The following is a 15,512-nucleotide window of genomic DNA, read 5'->3' on the forward strand; positions in this document are numbered from 1 at the left end:
AGGCGCACAGTCACAAGCCTCAATGCTTTGTGCGGACCGGAGATAGGTTTGAATGCGATTGAACATCCTTGACGTACATGACATGTCTACAACAAGTCGAAAATATCCTTCTTCTTACCCCCTTGCTGCTGTGCCGCAGGAGTCTGCGAAGCAAACAAAGCATTCGAGCTCTGGTTCTTGGCCATCTCAGCCATCGACGTCTTTTGCTTGCCGCCCGCGCTCGACTTGCCGGACGAGGACGCCCAGAGGTCGTCAAAGTTGAACGATGTGTTGGTGGCAGCTGCAGGGCGCGAGGCAGGGGCAGCAGCGGGTGTGCTGGGTTTCGAAGATTGGGTTGGCGACATCAAGCTGCTCGCGGCAGCTGGCTTTGCGGAGGCGGCGGGTGCCGAGTCGAAAAAGTCGAAGGAAGCAGCTTGAGGCTGTGCGCTCGCCTTGACAGGTGCAGCCGGGGCGGAAGCGGCAGGAGCAGCCTGGAAGTCATCGAAATCGTCACCAAACGCATCGTTGGTCGAGGAGCTCGCAGCCGCGGGCTTGGCAGCCGGAGCCGGTGCAGGGGCAGCTGGCTCGTCATCGTCGTCAAAGCTGAAGAGGTCAGCAACCTTGGGCGCCTCCTTCTTAGCCGGTGCAGGAGCCTGTGAGGATCGGGATGCACCAGCGCGGGTGGTGCTCGAGCTTGCCTTTGATGCAGGCGTCTCCTCGAAGTCGCCCGCGTCGTACTCCTCGAAGCTCTCCCGCGCAGCGGCGCCACCGCCGCCACCACCACCGCTCGAGCTGCCAGCTCCTGCAGCAGCTCCGCCTCCAGCGTAGTAGCTGTCGCTGCCGAATCCGCCGTATCGACCGGTGCCGCTGCCGGGCACAAACTCGCCATTGCCTCCGCCCGTGTACTTGGACTTGTTGCTTCGCGCCTTCCTCCTCTCCTGTCGAATGCGGTCTACATCGCCGAGCATGTCTGCGAGCTCTTTGGCGCGGTTTCGCACGTTGATGCCCTGGTCCTTGCCCTTCTCGTCAATGTAGTGGAAGTTGCGGAGGATCTTGATGGTGGCCAGATGGGAGCGGGCGTCGTCGACGACACGTTCGGAGCCGTGCTTGATGAGGTACTCGAGCAGCTGGAGCGCCTTATAGATCTGACGCCACTCGCGCGCCTCCTTCTCCATGAAGCGGCGGTAAATGGTGGGCATGATCTCGTTGAAGTCCTGGTAGTTGTGGGTAGCCTGGGCGATCTCGGTCATGAGGGTGGAGCTGGCTCCCCAAGGATCGTCGTTGGTAGCCTCGTCAACCTTGGCTTCAATGTCACTGACGTTGAGCGCGTAGTTCTTGGCCGAGCGGTAGAGCGACTTGACGTCGTACATGGTCAAGTTGGCCAGCTTGCTGCCAATATCGTCGAAGTCCATCTTTGCTGAAGGTGACGCGGGTTCTTAGACGACCGCGACGATTAAAGTTGTTCGGATGGAGGCGAGACCGACTGACTCGGTCTGCGAGCAGGGTGCGTAGGATGATAGTGGAGCGACGAGAGAAGACTACTTGATTGGTAGACGTGGGTTGGAGTGCAAGGCGCAGCGACGACGAGGTGCAACGCTTTCCCGCGCTGTGTTACTTTGGACGAAGGCGCTTCCCGTCTTCACGAGCCTGGCTCGTTCGCTGACTGTTTTGCTGGCTCTGGACCCGCCAAGATGGTTTGAGAGCCGGTCTGCTGCCTTGCTCAAATTTGGAATTTCATGCCCGTGCCAGAGAGCCGCCCGCTTTGGCCCAATTCTCGCTCGGACCGTGTTTTGCTGCCTCAATTTCTTCTTGGCTCAGAAGGGCGAGTCGTCCAGCATTGCTACTGCCGACGATCCTCATTCCGTTAGCGCATCCAACTCCGTAGCTAGAGATAGTCGAGTCTTTGCTTTGCAAAAATGTCCGCTAGCAGCCCAGGTCGTTCAATTGCCACGCAGCCACACAGAAGTCGAAGTGCTCAATCGGTGGATGGCGAGGCCGAGATTTCAGCAGCGTTCTAGCTCAGCGAAGCTGCAAGCCTCGTTTCAACTCACAGCAGTCAACAGTCGCAGAGCGATGCCACTGGAAGCGGCCGTGGCGAGCTGAGAAAGTGTTGTGAAATTCAACAGAGAAAGCGGTTTCCTCCGCGCGCAAGATACGATGACGTCTAGTGTCAAATCAGCCCGGCCGATGCGTGGCCAAGCTATAATATGGATTGGTGATGTGAGAAGTATGTACTGGGTGATTCCGTCTCGCCGTCCAATTTACCAGATCATGCTGCTCAGGTCGGATCGGATACGGTTGTAGTCGAGGATACCCTCGACCTGGCCATGTGCGGCGAGCGCAAAGTCAGCGTCCCACAGGTAGGTGCGTGCCACACGCTGGATGTCGGTGACGCCGATCGAGTCGATCGCCGCCTGAATCTCTTGTGGCGTGTATCGCTTGCCGGCAGTGACGAGCTGTCGTCCAATGTCCTCAGCGATGGCAGTGGTACCGTCGAGACCGAGCAACAAGCTGGCCTTGAGCTGCGCCTTGGCACGCTCCACCTCACCCTCGGTGGGAGCCGTGCTCATTCGCTGCCACTCACGCAGAGTGAAGTGGATCAAGTCGTCGAGCTGCAGGAAGTTCTCCGAGACCATGTAGACACCCCAGAGACCCGTGTCCGAGTACGAGGTGGAGAAGTGCATGAACGAGTTGGCGAGATTGTTGGACGAGACAATGTGCGACAGACGCGACGAGAGCAAAGGGCTCGAGCCGAGCGATCGGTCCCAGTTACCCATGATGCTCTGCAGCACGAGCATGGGGAAGTAGTCGGGCGACTTCCACGAAACACCCTCGACGGCGAGGGCAAAGTTGCAGGTGGGCGAAGTGTCGTCACGGATGCGGACCTCGGAGCCAACGAAGGTGGTCTTGGGCGACGAAGACTGGCCGAGCTTGATGGGGCTCGAGCTCACGGGAAGGCTGCCAAAGTGCTGCTCGGCGAGCTTGACGAGCGAGTCGTGCTCAATGCCACCGGCGCCAACGAGAACCATGCGGTCAGCAGAGTAGTTGGTCTTGATGTACTCGGCGAGGTCCTCGCGCTTGATCGAAAGGATGTTCTTCTTGGGGCCAAGGATGGTGCGGCCAAGGGGCTGACCCTGGAAGGCGACCGAGTGAAGGTGGTCGAAGACAACCTCCTCCTTGAGCTTGTCCACCTCCTCCTGCTCGCGGAGGATCACATCACGCTCGCGCTCAATGGCGGAGCTCTCGAGCTTGGAGTTCTGCAGGATGTCCGAAATGATGTCAACAGCCTTATCAACGTCCTTGCGGAAGGCCTTGGCGTAGTAGACGGTCTGTTCTCGCGAGGTGTAGGCGTTGAGGTGAGCGCCGAGGTTCTCCACCTCGAGCTCAAGAGCGTGCTGCGATCGCTTGCCGGTTCCTGTGCGGTAGAGAAAGGAAAAGAACGAGGCGTGCGGATGGGATGGTAAGAAAGGTCAGTCGCTCGTTCATCTTTGGTCTTTCTGCGCCAGACCGCCCGTGACATTTCGAGGTCGTAGATTGTCGTATTGCCGTCTGACACGATCGAAGCACCATTCAGACCTTGAAAAGCCTCAATCAAGTCTGATGGGATGCCTGGCGCGTCATAACGCTGGTGAAGATGCGCCTTGCTTGCCAGAAGGCAACGGACTGAAGGACGTGCGACAAATGGACTCGGAGCCATGCGAGGCCGTCCTTTTGCAGGTACTCGGTGGTGCAAGGCTATCACGGGCGGGCTGATGCGTTGCAGAACTGCTGCTGTGTCGATGCGGGATACGTACCCTTGAAAGCCATGTGCTCAAGGAAGTGGGCGGTACCGTTGGTGCGATCTGTCTCGGCACGAGAGCCGGCATCGATCCAGACACCGACGGTAGCGGTCTGGGCAGAAGGGTTGGACTCGGTAGCGACGGTAAGGCCGTTGGAGAGGGTGGTGGTCTGGGTGATGGGCTGGCGCGAGACGGCGGTGGCCAGGTTGCGGAAGTTGAAGGTGGCAGCGGTAGCCGGCACCTTGGAAGCTCGGGCGAGCCTCAAGGAGGACTGTGCGAAGAGACGAGCAGCCATGATGATCGACAGGCTGTGCGACGGGTGGATGAGGCGAGGTGAGGTGAGGTAAGGGAAGCGAAGATGATGGTGATCTCGACGACGATGAACAGGCCAATTCGAAAATGCGAAGCTTTGGCGGTCCTCAGTGCTCTCAGAGAGAAGTCGCGAATAATTGGCGACGGCCACTCGCAGTGAGAATCCTTCCTTCTGGCTCAGGCTTGCTTTGGTGAGGGTTGGGTGACCATTTTCAGCGAGTTGATTGGTGAGCCAGAGCGCTCTCGAATTGTATTGAGCCCAACGCAACTTTGAATTGCACGCTCTGCTCACTCGATTTCAAAGAGTTGGAATTTTCTCGCCTTTCCTCGTGTTGTGCTGCTCAGTTGCCGGGCCAGACGAGCTCATTCCGGCGAGCCCCGTTCAAGCTAAGCTGCAATCGTGATCGATTTCTTCCGAGCAGGCATTGCGGCAATGAGGGTCTAACATTATATGGTTTTCGTGCGAGTTGCTGTTTCGCCCAACCCCTCTCAGGGTTTCTTCTTGGACATTTTTTGCTAGGAAGAACCACACAAGATGGTGGAGGTCAAGAAGCATACCTTCAACCTCGCCTGGGACCCATCTTGACACCATACCATCCAGCACTGTGACCTGCAGACATCATGGCGGAAGCAGGCCCATCGAGCGCAAAGATGGTCAGCGCGCCACTCCACCACGTCGCAGTGGCTCACCGCTCAGACACCTCGGTCTTCCTCTCAGCAAACTCGATCCAGCTCGTCGATGCTCGACCCGACGGCAGCTTCGAAACGTACGCCATGTCAACAACGGTCTTCGTCCCGCAGCCCACCCTCCCCGATCAGTCAGATGCAGCACGCTACGCTGACAACCCGCACATCAGCTTTGCTCGCCTCGCCAGCTTCTCGCATTCCGATCGATTCCTCGCCCTCACTGGAGACGACAAGGTGCTGCGCGTGTGGAAGCTCGAGCGCACAGCGGATCAGCGCATCGAGGGCTTCGAGTTCGGCAAGGGGATCGTCATCAAGCTCTTGCCTAAGCGAGCGGCTGCTCTACACTGGATGCCGCCGAGCGATGCGACTCCAAGAGGGTCGGAGGAGCTCATCTGCATCGACCGTTTCGGAGACATTCGCAGCTTCATCATCAACGAGCATGACGTACGGACACTGCCATCAGCCGAGAGCAAGAAGAACGGCGCCGAGATCGACGAGCAGGACCAGATGGACTCGCCCGACGATCCTTCGATGCAGATCCTCCTCGGCCACGTCAGCATGATCACCAGCCTCGCCTTCATTCCTGCAGCAAACAAGTCTTCGCCGCCCAGATTCATCATCACAGGCGACCGCGACGAGCACATTCGCATCTCCCGTTGGGGGCCGAAACGTCTCGCATACGTCGTCGATCGATACTTACAAGGCTCAGAGGCGTTTGTTGGAGCTCTTGCGGTTGTTTCTGACGCCGATGGCAAGCTCAGACTGGTCAGTTCGGAAGGTGGGCGCGCTCTGCGAGTCTGGACCCTGCCACAGCCAGGTGAGCCTTCACCGGCGGACACCTCTTCCGACGATGCATGCATTTCGATCAACGAGCTGAGCTCGGCCCTTGCGCCCTACGTTCTGGCCCGCGACCGCGAGGAGAGGCAGAGGGAGTCCAAAGCGCTGCAGGCTTCAAGCAAGCGTAACAAGGCTGCCAAGCGAAAGCAGGCCGGAGACGGACAGGCAGACGAGAAGGAAGAGGCGGAGCCGTCAGCAGCCCAGTATGCGCAGGACAGCAAGCCCGTGGTGGTCATTTCGGATCTGCTCCCGTTCAGCGATGCAGAAGGAAAGCAATGGCTGTTGGTAGTGGTCGAAGGAGCAACTGCCTTCTTCTATGTGCCTGTCAGCGCCTTGCTGGTACCGCTTTTGGCAGACGAGAAGGTGCGCGACATCTCGGAGCAGATCCGTGTCACTACTGCGCCTGTCCCGATCTTGCACCTCACACTGGTTCAGCGATCCGAGACCGATGTCGCCTCCGTCATCACAACTTTCGATACGCGGTCCGAGTTCCGACCATCTTCGCCGACCACGGACGACACCGCCGAAGCAGGCGTCTTCACCCTCACCTCCTCGGGTCGATTCGAACGCCAATCCAACTCAGCCCTGATTAGCGCGCTCCTCCCGGCCAGTTCACCAAGTAGCAACTCCGAACCACCCCGCGCCCTGCTCGACCCTTCGATCGTGGAACACCTCAGCCTCTACCCCGCGCTCACCACGTGGCCCAAGATCGAAGTGCCCTCGTCGGCCGAGATCATCGCCACGCGCTCCTCGCGCAAGGGGCGGTTCAACCATCCGCTCGACACGTCCATGATCGGCGTCGCCCAGGTCGAGCAGAGCAAGCCGTCCAACGCCAGCTCGAATCCCGAGGGGGATGTGGAACAGCGAAGTAAGCTCGTTAAGACGATGCAGGGGGGAAAGCGCGAGAGAGGGAGGGAGAGGAACAGGGAGGCGATACGGGCGGCACAGGAGCAGGCGTCGCAGTGACCTCCCTAGGGGTTCTCATTGCACTTTCATCACGATCGCTATTCCAAAGAGAGGAATGGGGTTCTTTCTACGGGCAGTCTATTCCATGAGTCTACATCTGAGCGAATTCTATTTAGGCAGAAGTGCTGTTGGCGCTCGAGTTGCTAGCAGTACCGTTCGAGTTGAGCGACTGAATGCCGCTGGTCAGGGCCGCAACGAGGTCCTGAGTAGCGTTGGTAGGAGCGTCATAGTCGACCGAATAGATGCTGGCGCTAGCCTGGCAGTTTCCGTTCTCGACGACATCCGTCTCACCGGGCAAGCTGCAGTTGCCGGCGAGGCAGGCGTTGACACCCTCGCTGACGTAGTTGGCATAGGTTGGCAGGCCGGTGGTGGAGTTGACGACGAAGCGGTCGATGATGGCCTTGCCAGTCAGACGGGTGTGGACCCACTCGAGATCCGTGCAGTTGCCCGTGGGGGCGATTTCGGGGTAGTTGACCGTCAGACCAATGCCCAGCGGCAAGACGCGAGCGGACGAGTTCGATGCCTTGGCGTTGTCCGCAACGGTGCTGACAAAGTTGGCAGAGTAGGTGGCGATCTTGACGCTCTCATCGTCGACATCGCTCAAATTGAGGCTGGTGTACTGTCGAACGTCTGTGCTGGCGGAGAATGCGATCGCGGGGACGTTTCGCTCCACCGCAAAGTAGGATGCGCCAATGGTGCCAGAGAGGGTGTAAAGGAAAGGACCGAGGTTGGTGCCCTCGTTCGGCCCGCTAACCACCAGATCGACGCCAGCGGTGGAGTCGTTGCGCGAAGTGGCGTTGAAGAAGTACTGCGCATCGTGGTCGAGTGCCCATCCTGCGCAGGCAGCGGGGGTCCCGTTGAAGTAGCGCAGACCTGGGTCGGTCACGTTGAGACCGGCAAAGGGCGCGCCGACGGGTGCAAAGCCGCCACGACCAGCGGAGGTGATGTTGAGCGAGGCAGGGAGCACAACAGTACCGCCCTTGCCGGACTGGTTGTGCGACGGGGCGACCATCAGCACTCGGTGACCTGCACGACGCAAGGCGTAGTACAGCGCTCGGATGTTGGCGCTGCCCCAGCTGTCATCGTTCGTGAGCACGATGTTGAGCGGGTTCGAGGCCGATTTGACATTGGCGAATCCAGCAGCGGAGACGCCGTAGACGTCGGAGGAGTTGGCCGTGGCGGTTGAGTTGTATGAGAGGGTCGAGTTGTAGCTGTTGATGATGCTGCTGTTAGTCGAGGAGCCACTGCTGCTGGTGGAGGTGGCAGAGGAGGCGGAGGCAGAGGCGGAAGAGGTGGCCGAGCTGCCAGAGCCAGAGCTGGACGACGACGAGGAGAAAGAGTCCTGCGTCGATGTGGCAGCGGCGCTGCTGGACGAGCTCGCCTGGCGAGCCTGGAGAGGCGTCGCCGAGATGGCGGCCGATGAGACAAGCGCTGCGGTCAGGAGGGGGAAGAACTTCATCTTGAGAGATCTTGTGGAGTGTTTGGATGGTAGAGAAGTCAAGCACGGGAGTGCTCCACGCTCATCAATATATACTTCTCAACACCACCAATGCTCCTACATGCTCTTGGGCCATACCTCTCCGCCACCCACGGAGGAATCAGACCCGTGCGAGCATCAGCGTCCACTCAGACCAGCATCTCGGAAGATGTGAAACCATTTCTTGGCACGTTCTCGATCTCGAACTCGCTTCGACCCTACCGCGTGGAAGAGTTAGAGCTCGGTGCCAAGCTGCCAAACACCGCAGCGGCCGGCGACTCAGGCGTGCGCTGAATTTGCAACGAAACGCAAAATGACGTTGAGAGATTTCGCTTGGGCCTCGTTAGGCGACTTTGCCTGTCTGGCTGCGGCCATGCTCCTACGGCCCGCCTCTGCCTTACGCGACCTCCGGTTTGCACACCTGTGTGTGAAGCGAACCGTGGCATCCGTTTGGATCTGCATGAAGTGTGGCCTCAGAACGTGCCCTTCTCGTGACAGTGGATTGCACTGAGAGGAGGCCTTAACGACCATGGACAGCCGCATTCCGAGCTCTGAAGCGCATACGTGAAGCGCACACGTTTGCGTGCGGCATTGCAACGAGGGGGTCGCCTGTCAAGGATCAGCCGCATCACCGCAGCCGTCATACGTGGCTGGCTTCACCATGGTGCTGGACGACCGACGCCTCTGGTCCGGGTTGGCCTGAGAGGCTACCCCTCGAAGCCGAGGGGTCAGCACCGCTACGAAAGACTCGCCCGGGAAGAAATCATTCCGGTCTGTGGACAGCTCGAGTGGCACGCAAGGTCCAGGCCCGGCAACCTCGGTTAAGCTACTGTGTCGGCCCTCGCTATCGTTCCTCAGACTCAAAAAGCTGGCAAGCACTCGGCACAACGACTAAGCTTGTCAGATGAGATTGGGCTGGTTATCGAGGCCAAATGGAGAGTTCACCGTAGATGTCTTCTCTCGTCGAGATGGTCCAACAGCCGCCGATGCTGATGGTCGTATCGACATGATGTGTGCCGCCTTTGCGGGCGCGTCTCGCCGGTTCAATATTGCAGACGGCCACGTAGATGCAAGTCATCCTGCCCAGTGCTGGATGACTGGCCTTCAAGCGTGGCTATCAGTCAGCGATGGACGGTAGACCAGTCAATGCTCAATGGCTAAGCGCGAGCTGGTCCTACTCCTGAGTAGCCGGCTGCACTGCGTGACTGAGGCTTGTTCCGACGGCCTATCGCTGGCCAACGCATTGGCCAGACTGTCGCTTCATCGTCAATGAGTCTGAGATGAACAGTCTGATGACCCGAAGCGCCGAGGCATCGCAGCAGCCAAGAGCAGACATGAGGCACCGAGGCAACAAGCCCGGTGATCCTGCGCAGCAGAGCTCTGGAGGAAGACATATAAGGCCCGTCTCTCAAGCAGCCTTCAGCATCAGATGTTTCCTCGTTCCGCACTGATCTCGAGGCCTACCCCAATCACCCGACCTCAGTACTCGTCTTGCTTCGCCGAGCACCTCTCTTACGCCACATCTATCTCACTCAACAGCTCCTCTTCATCGCCATGTCCGCACTCGAGCATAGCGGTCACTACCGCATCCATCCTGTCCATGGCGATCCGGGATGCATCACTGCGCAAGACGTCGGCCAAGCCTTGCACGTACAGCCGCCGAGTACGGACAAGAACCAGATCTGGGATATCCGAATGATCGAACACGATCTCTACCATATCGTTCTCAAGGACAAGCCGGATTTTGGTGCGTCTACGTTCCCTGGACCAGCCCCATTCCAGGCAGTTCGACTGCTCGACCGTCTTAGCGCCTTCCGCCTGTCCAACGCCGGCGGTCCGGACATGCTCCAGTATGTCCAACCAACCTGCTCTCTCGATCCTCGTGCAAGCGATTGACAAACCTCCATGGCTCGCTCATTGTCCGCCTGGACCATTCTGCACAGCATTGCTCCGGCCGAAACCGACGAGCTGACCGTGGCGATGTCAGGCGGAAAGGACGTGAGTACACTCTTTTGCGTCTGTCGGGATGTCGCTGGGAAGCCCGTGCTGACTTGTGCGTTGCCCTTTGCAGGTTGTCTTGACGCCGACCGATCACCACGGACCGTTCGCTTGGCGCTTTGTTCGAGCCTGAGCTTTGCCACTCACTTGTCGAGCGCGATGGCCATCATCTCATTGCACCATCCAGTCTACGGCTTGTGACGAGCTCGTCGTTCTGTGTATCGTGATCGAGCGTTTCCACCTGTTATGTCGCAGTAGTGCAGCGCCCCTCGTTTCCCTTGCTCCCGTTGATGGGCGCATCGGTGTCGTTCGTACCCTCAATGCAGTGCTTCTCTTCCTCTGCCCGTGTGTTTCAATTTGAGCGGCCACCGCTTCGGGTGTAGACATGGTCCACGGCTTGGCATGACCACGACCATGCTCGGTGTGCAAGCGGTTTGCGAACAGAACAGAGCAAATGCATTGCGAGCGCTTCCAGGCGCGGGAGAATAGGACAAAGGAAAGTGGTCAATTGATTGAGATGAAGCATCAGAACTCGCCCTGTGACCCATCAAAATAGACAAGTTGGTCAGCATAGCTATCCACATCAAAATCCCGCAAGATCGAGAGAAGAAACCTACAAAGTACGACTGCTTCTTGACGCGGAACTGTTGCAGAGGAGGGTACTGTGCCGATGGTCAGAAGGGTTCGGATGGTCATTGGGATGGCCGGACTCTCGAGGTCAATCGCGTGATCTAATACTCACCTTGTAAGGGGCACCCTTGCGCATGCGGTCGCTGTCGTCCTTGGGGTAAGCAAAGCCTTTCGCGCCTTGACCGTAGGAAGGTCTTCGCGAAGCCTCGATCTTAGCAGCTGCGAGACGCTGTCGTCGGCCCTCATCGGTCTCGCCGGGAACACGGTCGGCGACGCCGTGCGGCAGACGCTCCGATGGCGAAGGCTGGGCCGCCTTGGAGTCGCTCTTTCCATCCGCAGCAGCAGGTGGATGCGCGGGCTTACCGGCGTTGTCCACCTCAACATCCTGGTAGATCATCTGCTCCTCCTTGACGACGTGGTTGCCCGTCGGGGTGCGGAAGACGTGCTGCGAAGCTTCTGCTTCGTTGACGGCGTTGCCGAGCTGCGCAGTATCGTGCTCCAGCTGCGCCTTCTTCTGCTCCTTCTCCGACAGCTGCTCGTCGTACGGCGAGACGTACTTTTCACCGCGAGCTGCAGCTTCCTTCCTCAGCTTCGCCTCCTCCTCCATGGAAGGCAGGCCCTCGGCCTTGCGCTCGCGCTTCTCCTCCTCCTTCTCGATCTTTTCGTGGTGCGCAAAGTGCTCGAGGTCCTCCTTGTGGCTGTACGCGTCGTCGGTCTGAGTCTCGGGCGTGTTGTGGTAGAGCTCCTCGTGATGGACGAAGAACTCGGACTCCTCGTCGTAGTGGTGGCCCAGACTGCCAGTCTTGTACTCGGAGAAGACGGGCAGGCCGTTGGGCCCGGCATCGATGAACTCCTTCTTGGTGATGACGCCGTCGCCATTCTTGTCCATGGCGCGCAGCACGGCAGAAACGATCTTGTCAGCTTTTTCGTCGTGCACCTCGGCGGTCGTCGAGTGCTTCTTGGATTCCGAATGGTGAACGCCGTAGATGGCCTCGATCTCGGAAGGGTCGAGCACGCCGTTGCGGTCTAGATCGTGGAGCGCGAAGGCGCTGCCGAGGTTGAAGGCGTTGATGTGGTGCTCCGTGCGCATGTGACGCTGGATGTAGCTCTCGTGTTCGATGTCGGTCGTTTGGAAGCCGGCCACCTCAGCAGGCTCGTTGGAGACAGCGTCGTGCTGGTGGGCAGCGACGCCGGTTAGCGAAAGGGACGAGAAGAGCACAAGACCGAGCACGAGCCAGGAGACGCTCATCTGCTTAGCGGCAGTGGAAGGTACAGGAGCCGAGGTGCCAGCAGCGCCGGTGGCGCCACCCTGCTTCTTGGTCTCGGCGATGCGCTTGGCTTCCTCGTGCACGTCCGTGACCGTCTTGGACGTCTTGCTGTAGTAGTCCTGGATCTTGGGGTGGTTGGCAAACGCGTTGTAGTAGTCGCTCAGCTTGGTCCAGACGAGGTCCGTCTTGGACTTGACCTCGGGCTTGTCGAGCACAGCTTGGGCGCGTTGTTGAATGTTGCGAGTGAAGGAGGGGTCGGCGGCCGAAGTGGGCCCGGGCACCGTGGTGGTGGTCTTGGGTCCGTCGACGGAAGCATCCTCGCCGGGAACAGGCATAGCAGCAGCCTCCTTTTCGGTGGCTGATGCGAGAGCGGCAGGACCGCTGGGCGTGTGCTCGGTCCTGCTGGTGGTAGACGAAGGAGCAGCCTTTTCGAGCTGCTGACCCAGAGATCGGTCGAGCTGGGAGAGGTAGCCCTTGAACTTGGACGAGAGGCCGTGCTTGTTGTCCAGGTCGATGGCTCGCTTCGTGATCTCGTCCGAGATGGTGTATCCGTGAGCGAGGTATTCGGCGACGATGGCCGTCTTTGGCTTGTCCTCCTGTCCCACGGGCTGAGAGTCATTGTCCTGGGAGCTGATGAAGGTGGTGACACCGCTGCTGGCAGCAGCAGAGGCGCTCCCAGGCAGCGAGACCGAGAGGTTGGCGCCATCAAGCGTGCTACCGTGGAGCATGACGGCAGTGCTAGCAGCACTGGGCTTGGCGAACTCGATGACGGCCTGCTGGTGGTTAGCGCCATCGTCGGTCAGATCGAGCTTTGTGATGGAGCCGCAGAAGCTGAAGAAGTCGTCGATCTGCTTCTTGGCAGTCAACTTGGCGATGCCGGTCACCACGATGGTGGATGCAGGAGCCTGAGATGCCATGATCGACTAAGATAGGCAAGAGGATGCAGAGATGAAGAGTGTAGAATGAGAGGAGGACAAGACCAGCTTGCACCGTTCCGAGTAGTGTGTCTGGCAGTCGAGCCTGTCGAGCTAGAATTGGGTGGCGTGGCGAAGTGGGTGAGACGATGCAGATGCGAGGTGAGGATGCGAGTGAGAAGTTGATGCAATGCAGGGGTTGGTGGATAGGTGGGATGAAGGTAGTCGTGGGTTGACCAGAGCTGAGCTCGGGGCATGTGCACAGCTGCACAGAGGGCGTGTGCGGTTCAAGTTGAATTTGAGACAAAGGGAAAAGCGTTGCTGAGCTGTCACGTCGGCTGAGTCGCGCTTCAGAGTGTTACTTTCGATGCAGTGCACACTTTCTTCCGCAGTCTTCAGTGCAGGGCGAAGAAGTCTTGTGAGCTTTGCAGCACTTGACCGGGGACCAGGATTGAAAGTGATGTCATGCTCGTCGGGAACACCTATCAGAGCTCACTGAAGCATGACCGAGGGGCCCAAGCCATTAGATACGATACGTCAGAAGAAGCACATGCTGTCAGTGCGGCGACGGCTGACGCGCGCGTGCACCGAGCTCGTGTCCAGCTCGGTGCAAGCGCGAGACCGATGGGCTTTTTTTGCTTTGTGAGGTCGAAAGATCTTGACACATGATAGAGTTGCAGTCTTCAGGGATGTGAGATCGAATCAAGACATGAAACGAAGCGTTTTTTCGAAAGCCTCGCTCCGGAAAAAAGCCGTCACGGAAAAACTCGTCGAGGCGATCTGAGACGCGACGGCCGCTGAATATCCGCAGTACCGATCTGGGCTCGCTTTTATCCACGATGACCCTTCCAGTTGCTCACCTTCAAAAGCAGATGTCTGATTCCTCCTCCGCTTTCAGCCCGAGGCATGCCTGACAAGGTCTCTCCACGACGCAACGTCAGTGCCGCACCATTGCAGACCAGGATCGAGAACGCCGAGAGGCAGTGCGAACGAGCGTCGACGCGATCAACGCTGCTGACGGCGATTGGACGGACTCCGATTGCGAGCCGTCGCCGTGCCGAGAAGGAGCGCTTGTATGCGGCTTTTGCCAATTGAGCCAGACGGCAAAGCTTGCAGGGGATCCAGCGCGAGCAGGGCGACTGCCGAAGGGGATGGAGAGAGCGATTAGGCAAAGCCTGTTCCTGAAGCGGTCATGCGATACCATGGAATGCGCACGCATGAACCGCTGACTGTCGCAACCTACCAGATGGTGTAAAGTACTGGTTGACCGCCGTCTGGCATTCAAAGCATTGATCAGTACGAGCGGCGACCGCGATACCCTACATTGAACCAGAGATCAACTCCGAACGGCCGCCAGGCTCACACAAGGGGGAGTTGCGAAATAGGATAAATCCAATGAGCATGACACTGGCTGCGATGCTTCTGCTTCCGTCGTCATTGTCGTGTCACATATGCTCTGGATGACAGCGAGCAGGACTGACAAGGAAGCTAATCGCATCCCTTCCTTATCGATGTGATCAAAAGCTGCTAGCAAAGTAGGGCGCAAAGGCGACGACGGTCGTACTTGTGAGTGGCAAGTGCATGCAAGTTCGGGCCGAAAGAAGGTCCACAGTAGAAACATTGTTGGACTAGGGACACACAGAATAGCGCTGACGTCGACGTCGACGAGAATGCAAGCTACAGTGGCGCTTGAGATCGACCGCGACCCTCGGGTCTGAGGTCGGAGGAAGGACTGCTTCCAGAACGCGTTCTGCTCGCATTCGACAGCGCTGAGCTGCCAAGACAGAATCTTCTACGCTGACCACTTTGCAGGTACGCTCGTGAAACCAAATGACGATGGAACATGCTGTCATACAACCGTCAATATTGCCTCGAAAAAATGGGGTCAAGTAAAAAGTACAGTAGCAGCTACAGTGCGACCCGAATTCCATGTGTCTCTAACCGAGCTCGTGGATCGCGCGCACAAATAAGCGAGATGAGGTGCTACGCCAGGATGCTCTCACCGTACTAAAGAGTCACTTGATCACGACATGATGTCGTCAGGGCTCCGTTCGATGAAGGTGGCACCAGCGTCACAGGATCGCCGGCGCTAGATTTGGCTCAGGCTACGTGTCTTGCTCTTGCGGTGTGTCGGGCAGCTCGGTAATCAAAGGGCCGAAGGTGGGCGGCATCGACTGGCAAGCTGGTCATCCGTAATTCAGTCGAAGGGACATGCGAGACGGTCCGAAGACGAGGCGGACTGTGCTTCATTTGCGGGACAGCTTCAACGTCGAAGCAAGACCATCGTACAGCGAGGTGGCGATTCCGGCGGGGTTTGGCGCTCAAAAGGCGATCTTGATCCCGTAAGCGAAAGGAGAGAGAGACAGATGTCGGATCTTGTCGATGTGCTCCAACACGCGCAGACTTGCAGCAAAAGCTTGGACCTGGTCGACCGGCTGTCTCAGCACAGATGCCATCGGATAAATGAGCCGCGGTCCATCCTCGTGCCAAGCACATCCCGGAACGGCGCCTCGGTCTGAGATTCAATCTCACAGACAGCATGTTGCCTTGGTGCGCTTTGGACTCTGAACGCGCACGCCTACCGTGCTTTGCTCGAGCGGAGCTTGGAAGCATCGCAACAAGCGGACCAGCCAATCGAATCATGCTTCCAATCATTCATTTTGGT

At 58.5% G+C, this 15,512-nt stretch overlaps 6 protein-coding genes across 6 annotated transcripts; 2 read left to right on the top strand and 4 right to left on the bottom strand.

Annotated features, from left to right (window-relative positions):
• Positions 1 to 86: 86 nt before the first annotated feature.
• On the bottom strand, positions 87 to 1,391 carry PSEUBRA_003109 (Epsin domain, N-terminal; the record flags this gene model as incomplete). Its single annotated transcript, XM_059464991.1, has 1 exon — positions 87 to 1,391. One exon carries the CDS (start codon positions 1,389 to 1,391, stop codon positions 87 to 89), a length of 1,305 nt encoding a protein of 434 aa, XP_059321359.1.
• An 849-nt stretch (positions 1,392 to 2,240) lies between these two features.
• On the bottom strand, positions 2,241 to 4,053 carry PSEUBRA_003110 (Peptidase M16, C-terminal domain protein; the record flags this gene model as incomplete). The annotated part of the gene is made up of 2 exons (XM_016436258.2): positions 2,241 to 3,394; positions 3,774 to 4,053. The coding sequence occupies 2 exons, from the start codon at positions 4,051 to 4,053 to the stop codon at positions 2,241 to 2,243; spliced, it is 1,434 nt and encodes a 477-aa protein (XP_016292285.2).
• Positions 4,054 to 4,691: 638 nt separating this feature from the next.
• PSEUBRA_003111 (WD40 repeat) lies at positions 4,692 to 6,560 on the top strand (the record flags this gene model as incomplete). Its single annotated transcript, XM_016436241.1, has 1 exon — positions 4,692 to 6,560. The coding sequence occupies one exon, from the start codon at positions 4,692 to 4,694 to the stop codon at positions 6,558 to 6,560; it is 1,869 nt and encodes a 622-aa protein (XP_016292286.1).
• Positions 6,561 to 6,672: 112 nt separating this feature from the next.
• PSEUBRA_003112 (Survival protein SurE-like phosphatase/nucleotidase) lies at positions 6,673 to 8,019 on the bottom strand (the record flags this gene model as incomplete). Its single annotated transcript, XM_016436253.1, has 1 exon — positions 6,673 to 8,019. One exon carries the CDS (start codon positions 8,017 to 8,019, stop codon positions 6,673 to 6,675), a length of 1,347 nt encoding a protein of 448 aa, XP_016292287.1.
• Positions 8,020 to 9,591: 1,572 nt separating this feature from the next.
• On the top strand, positions 9,592 to 10,168 carry PSEUBRA_003113 (uncharacterized protein; the record flags this gene model as incomplete). The annotated part of the gene is made up of 3 exons (XM_059465005.1): positions 9,592 to 9,887; positions 9,981 to 10,035; positions 10,109 to 10,168. 3 exons carry the CDS (start codon positions 9,592 to 9,594, stop codon positions 10,166 to 10,168), a joined length of 411 nt encoding a protein of 136 aa, XP_059321360.1.
• Positions 10,169 to 10,560: 392 nt separating this feature from the next.
• PSEUBRA_003114 (RNA recognition motif domain protein) lies at positions 10,561 to 12,850 on the bottom strand (the record flags this gene model as incomplete). The annotated part of the gene is made up of 3 exons (XM_016436257.1): positions 10,561 to 10,572; positions 10,653 to 10,697; positions 10,778 to 12,850. The coding sequence occupies 3 exons, from the start codon at positions 12,848 to 12,850 to the stop codon at positions 10,561 to 10,563; spliced, it is 2,130 nt and encodes a 709-aa protein (XP_016292288.1).
• Positions 12,851 to 15,512: the final 2,662 nt, after the last annotated feature.

The sequence above is a fragment of the Kalmanozyma brasiliensis genome (assembly GCF_000497045.1).
Source record: "Kalmanozyma brasiliensis GHG001 unplaced genomic scaffold PSEUBRA_SCAF20, whole genome shotgun sequence".
In the NCBI taxonomy this organism is placed as follows: Eukaryota; Fungi; Basidiomycota; class Ustilaginomycetes; order Ustilaginales; genus Kalmanozyma; species Kalmanozyma brasiliensis.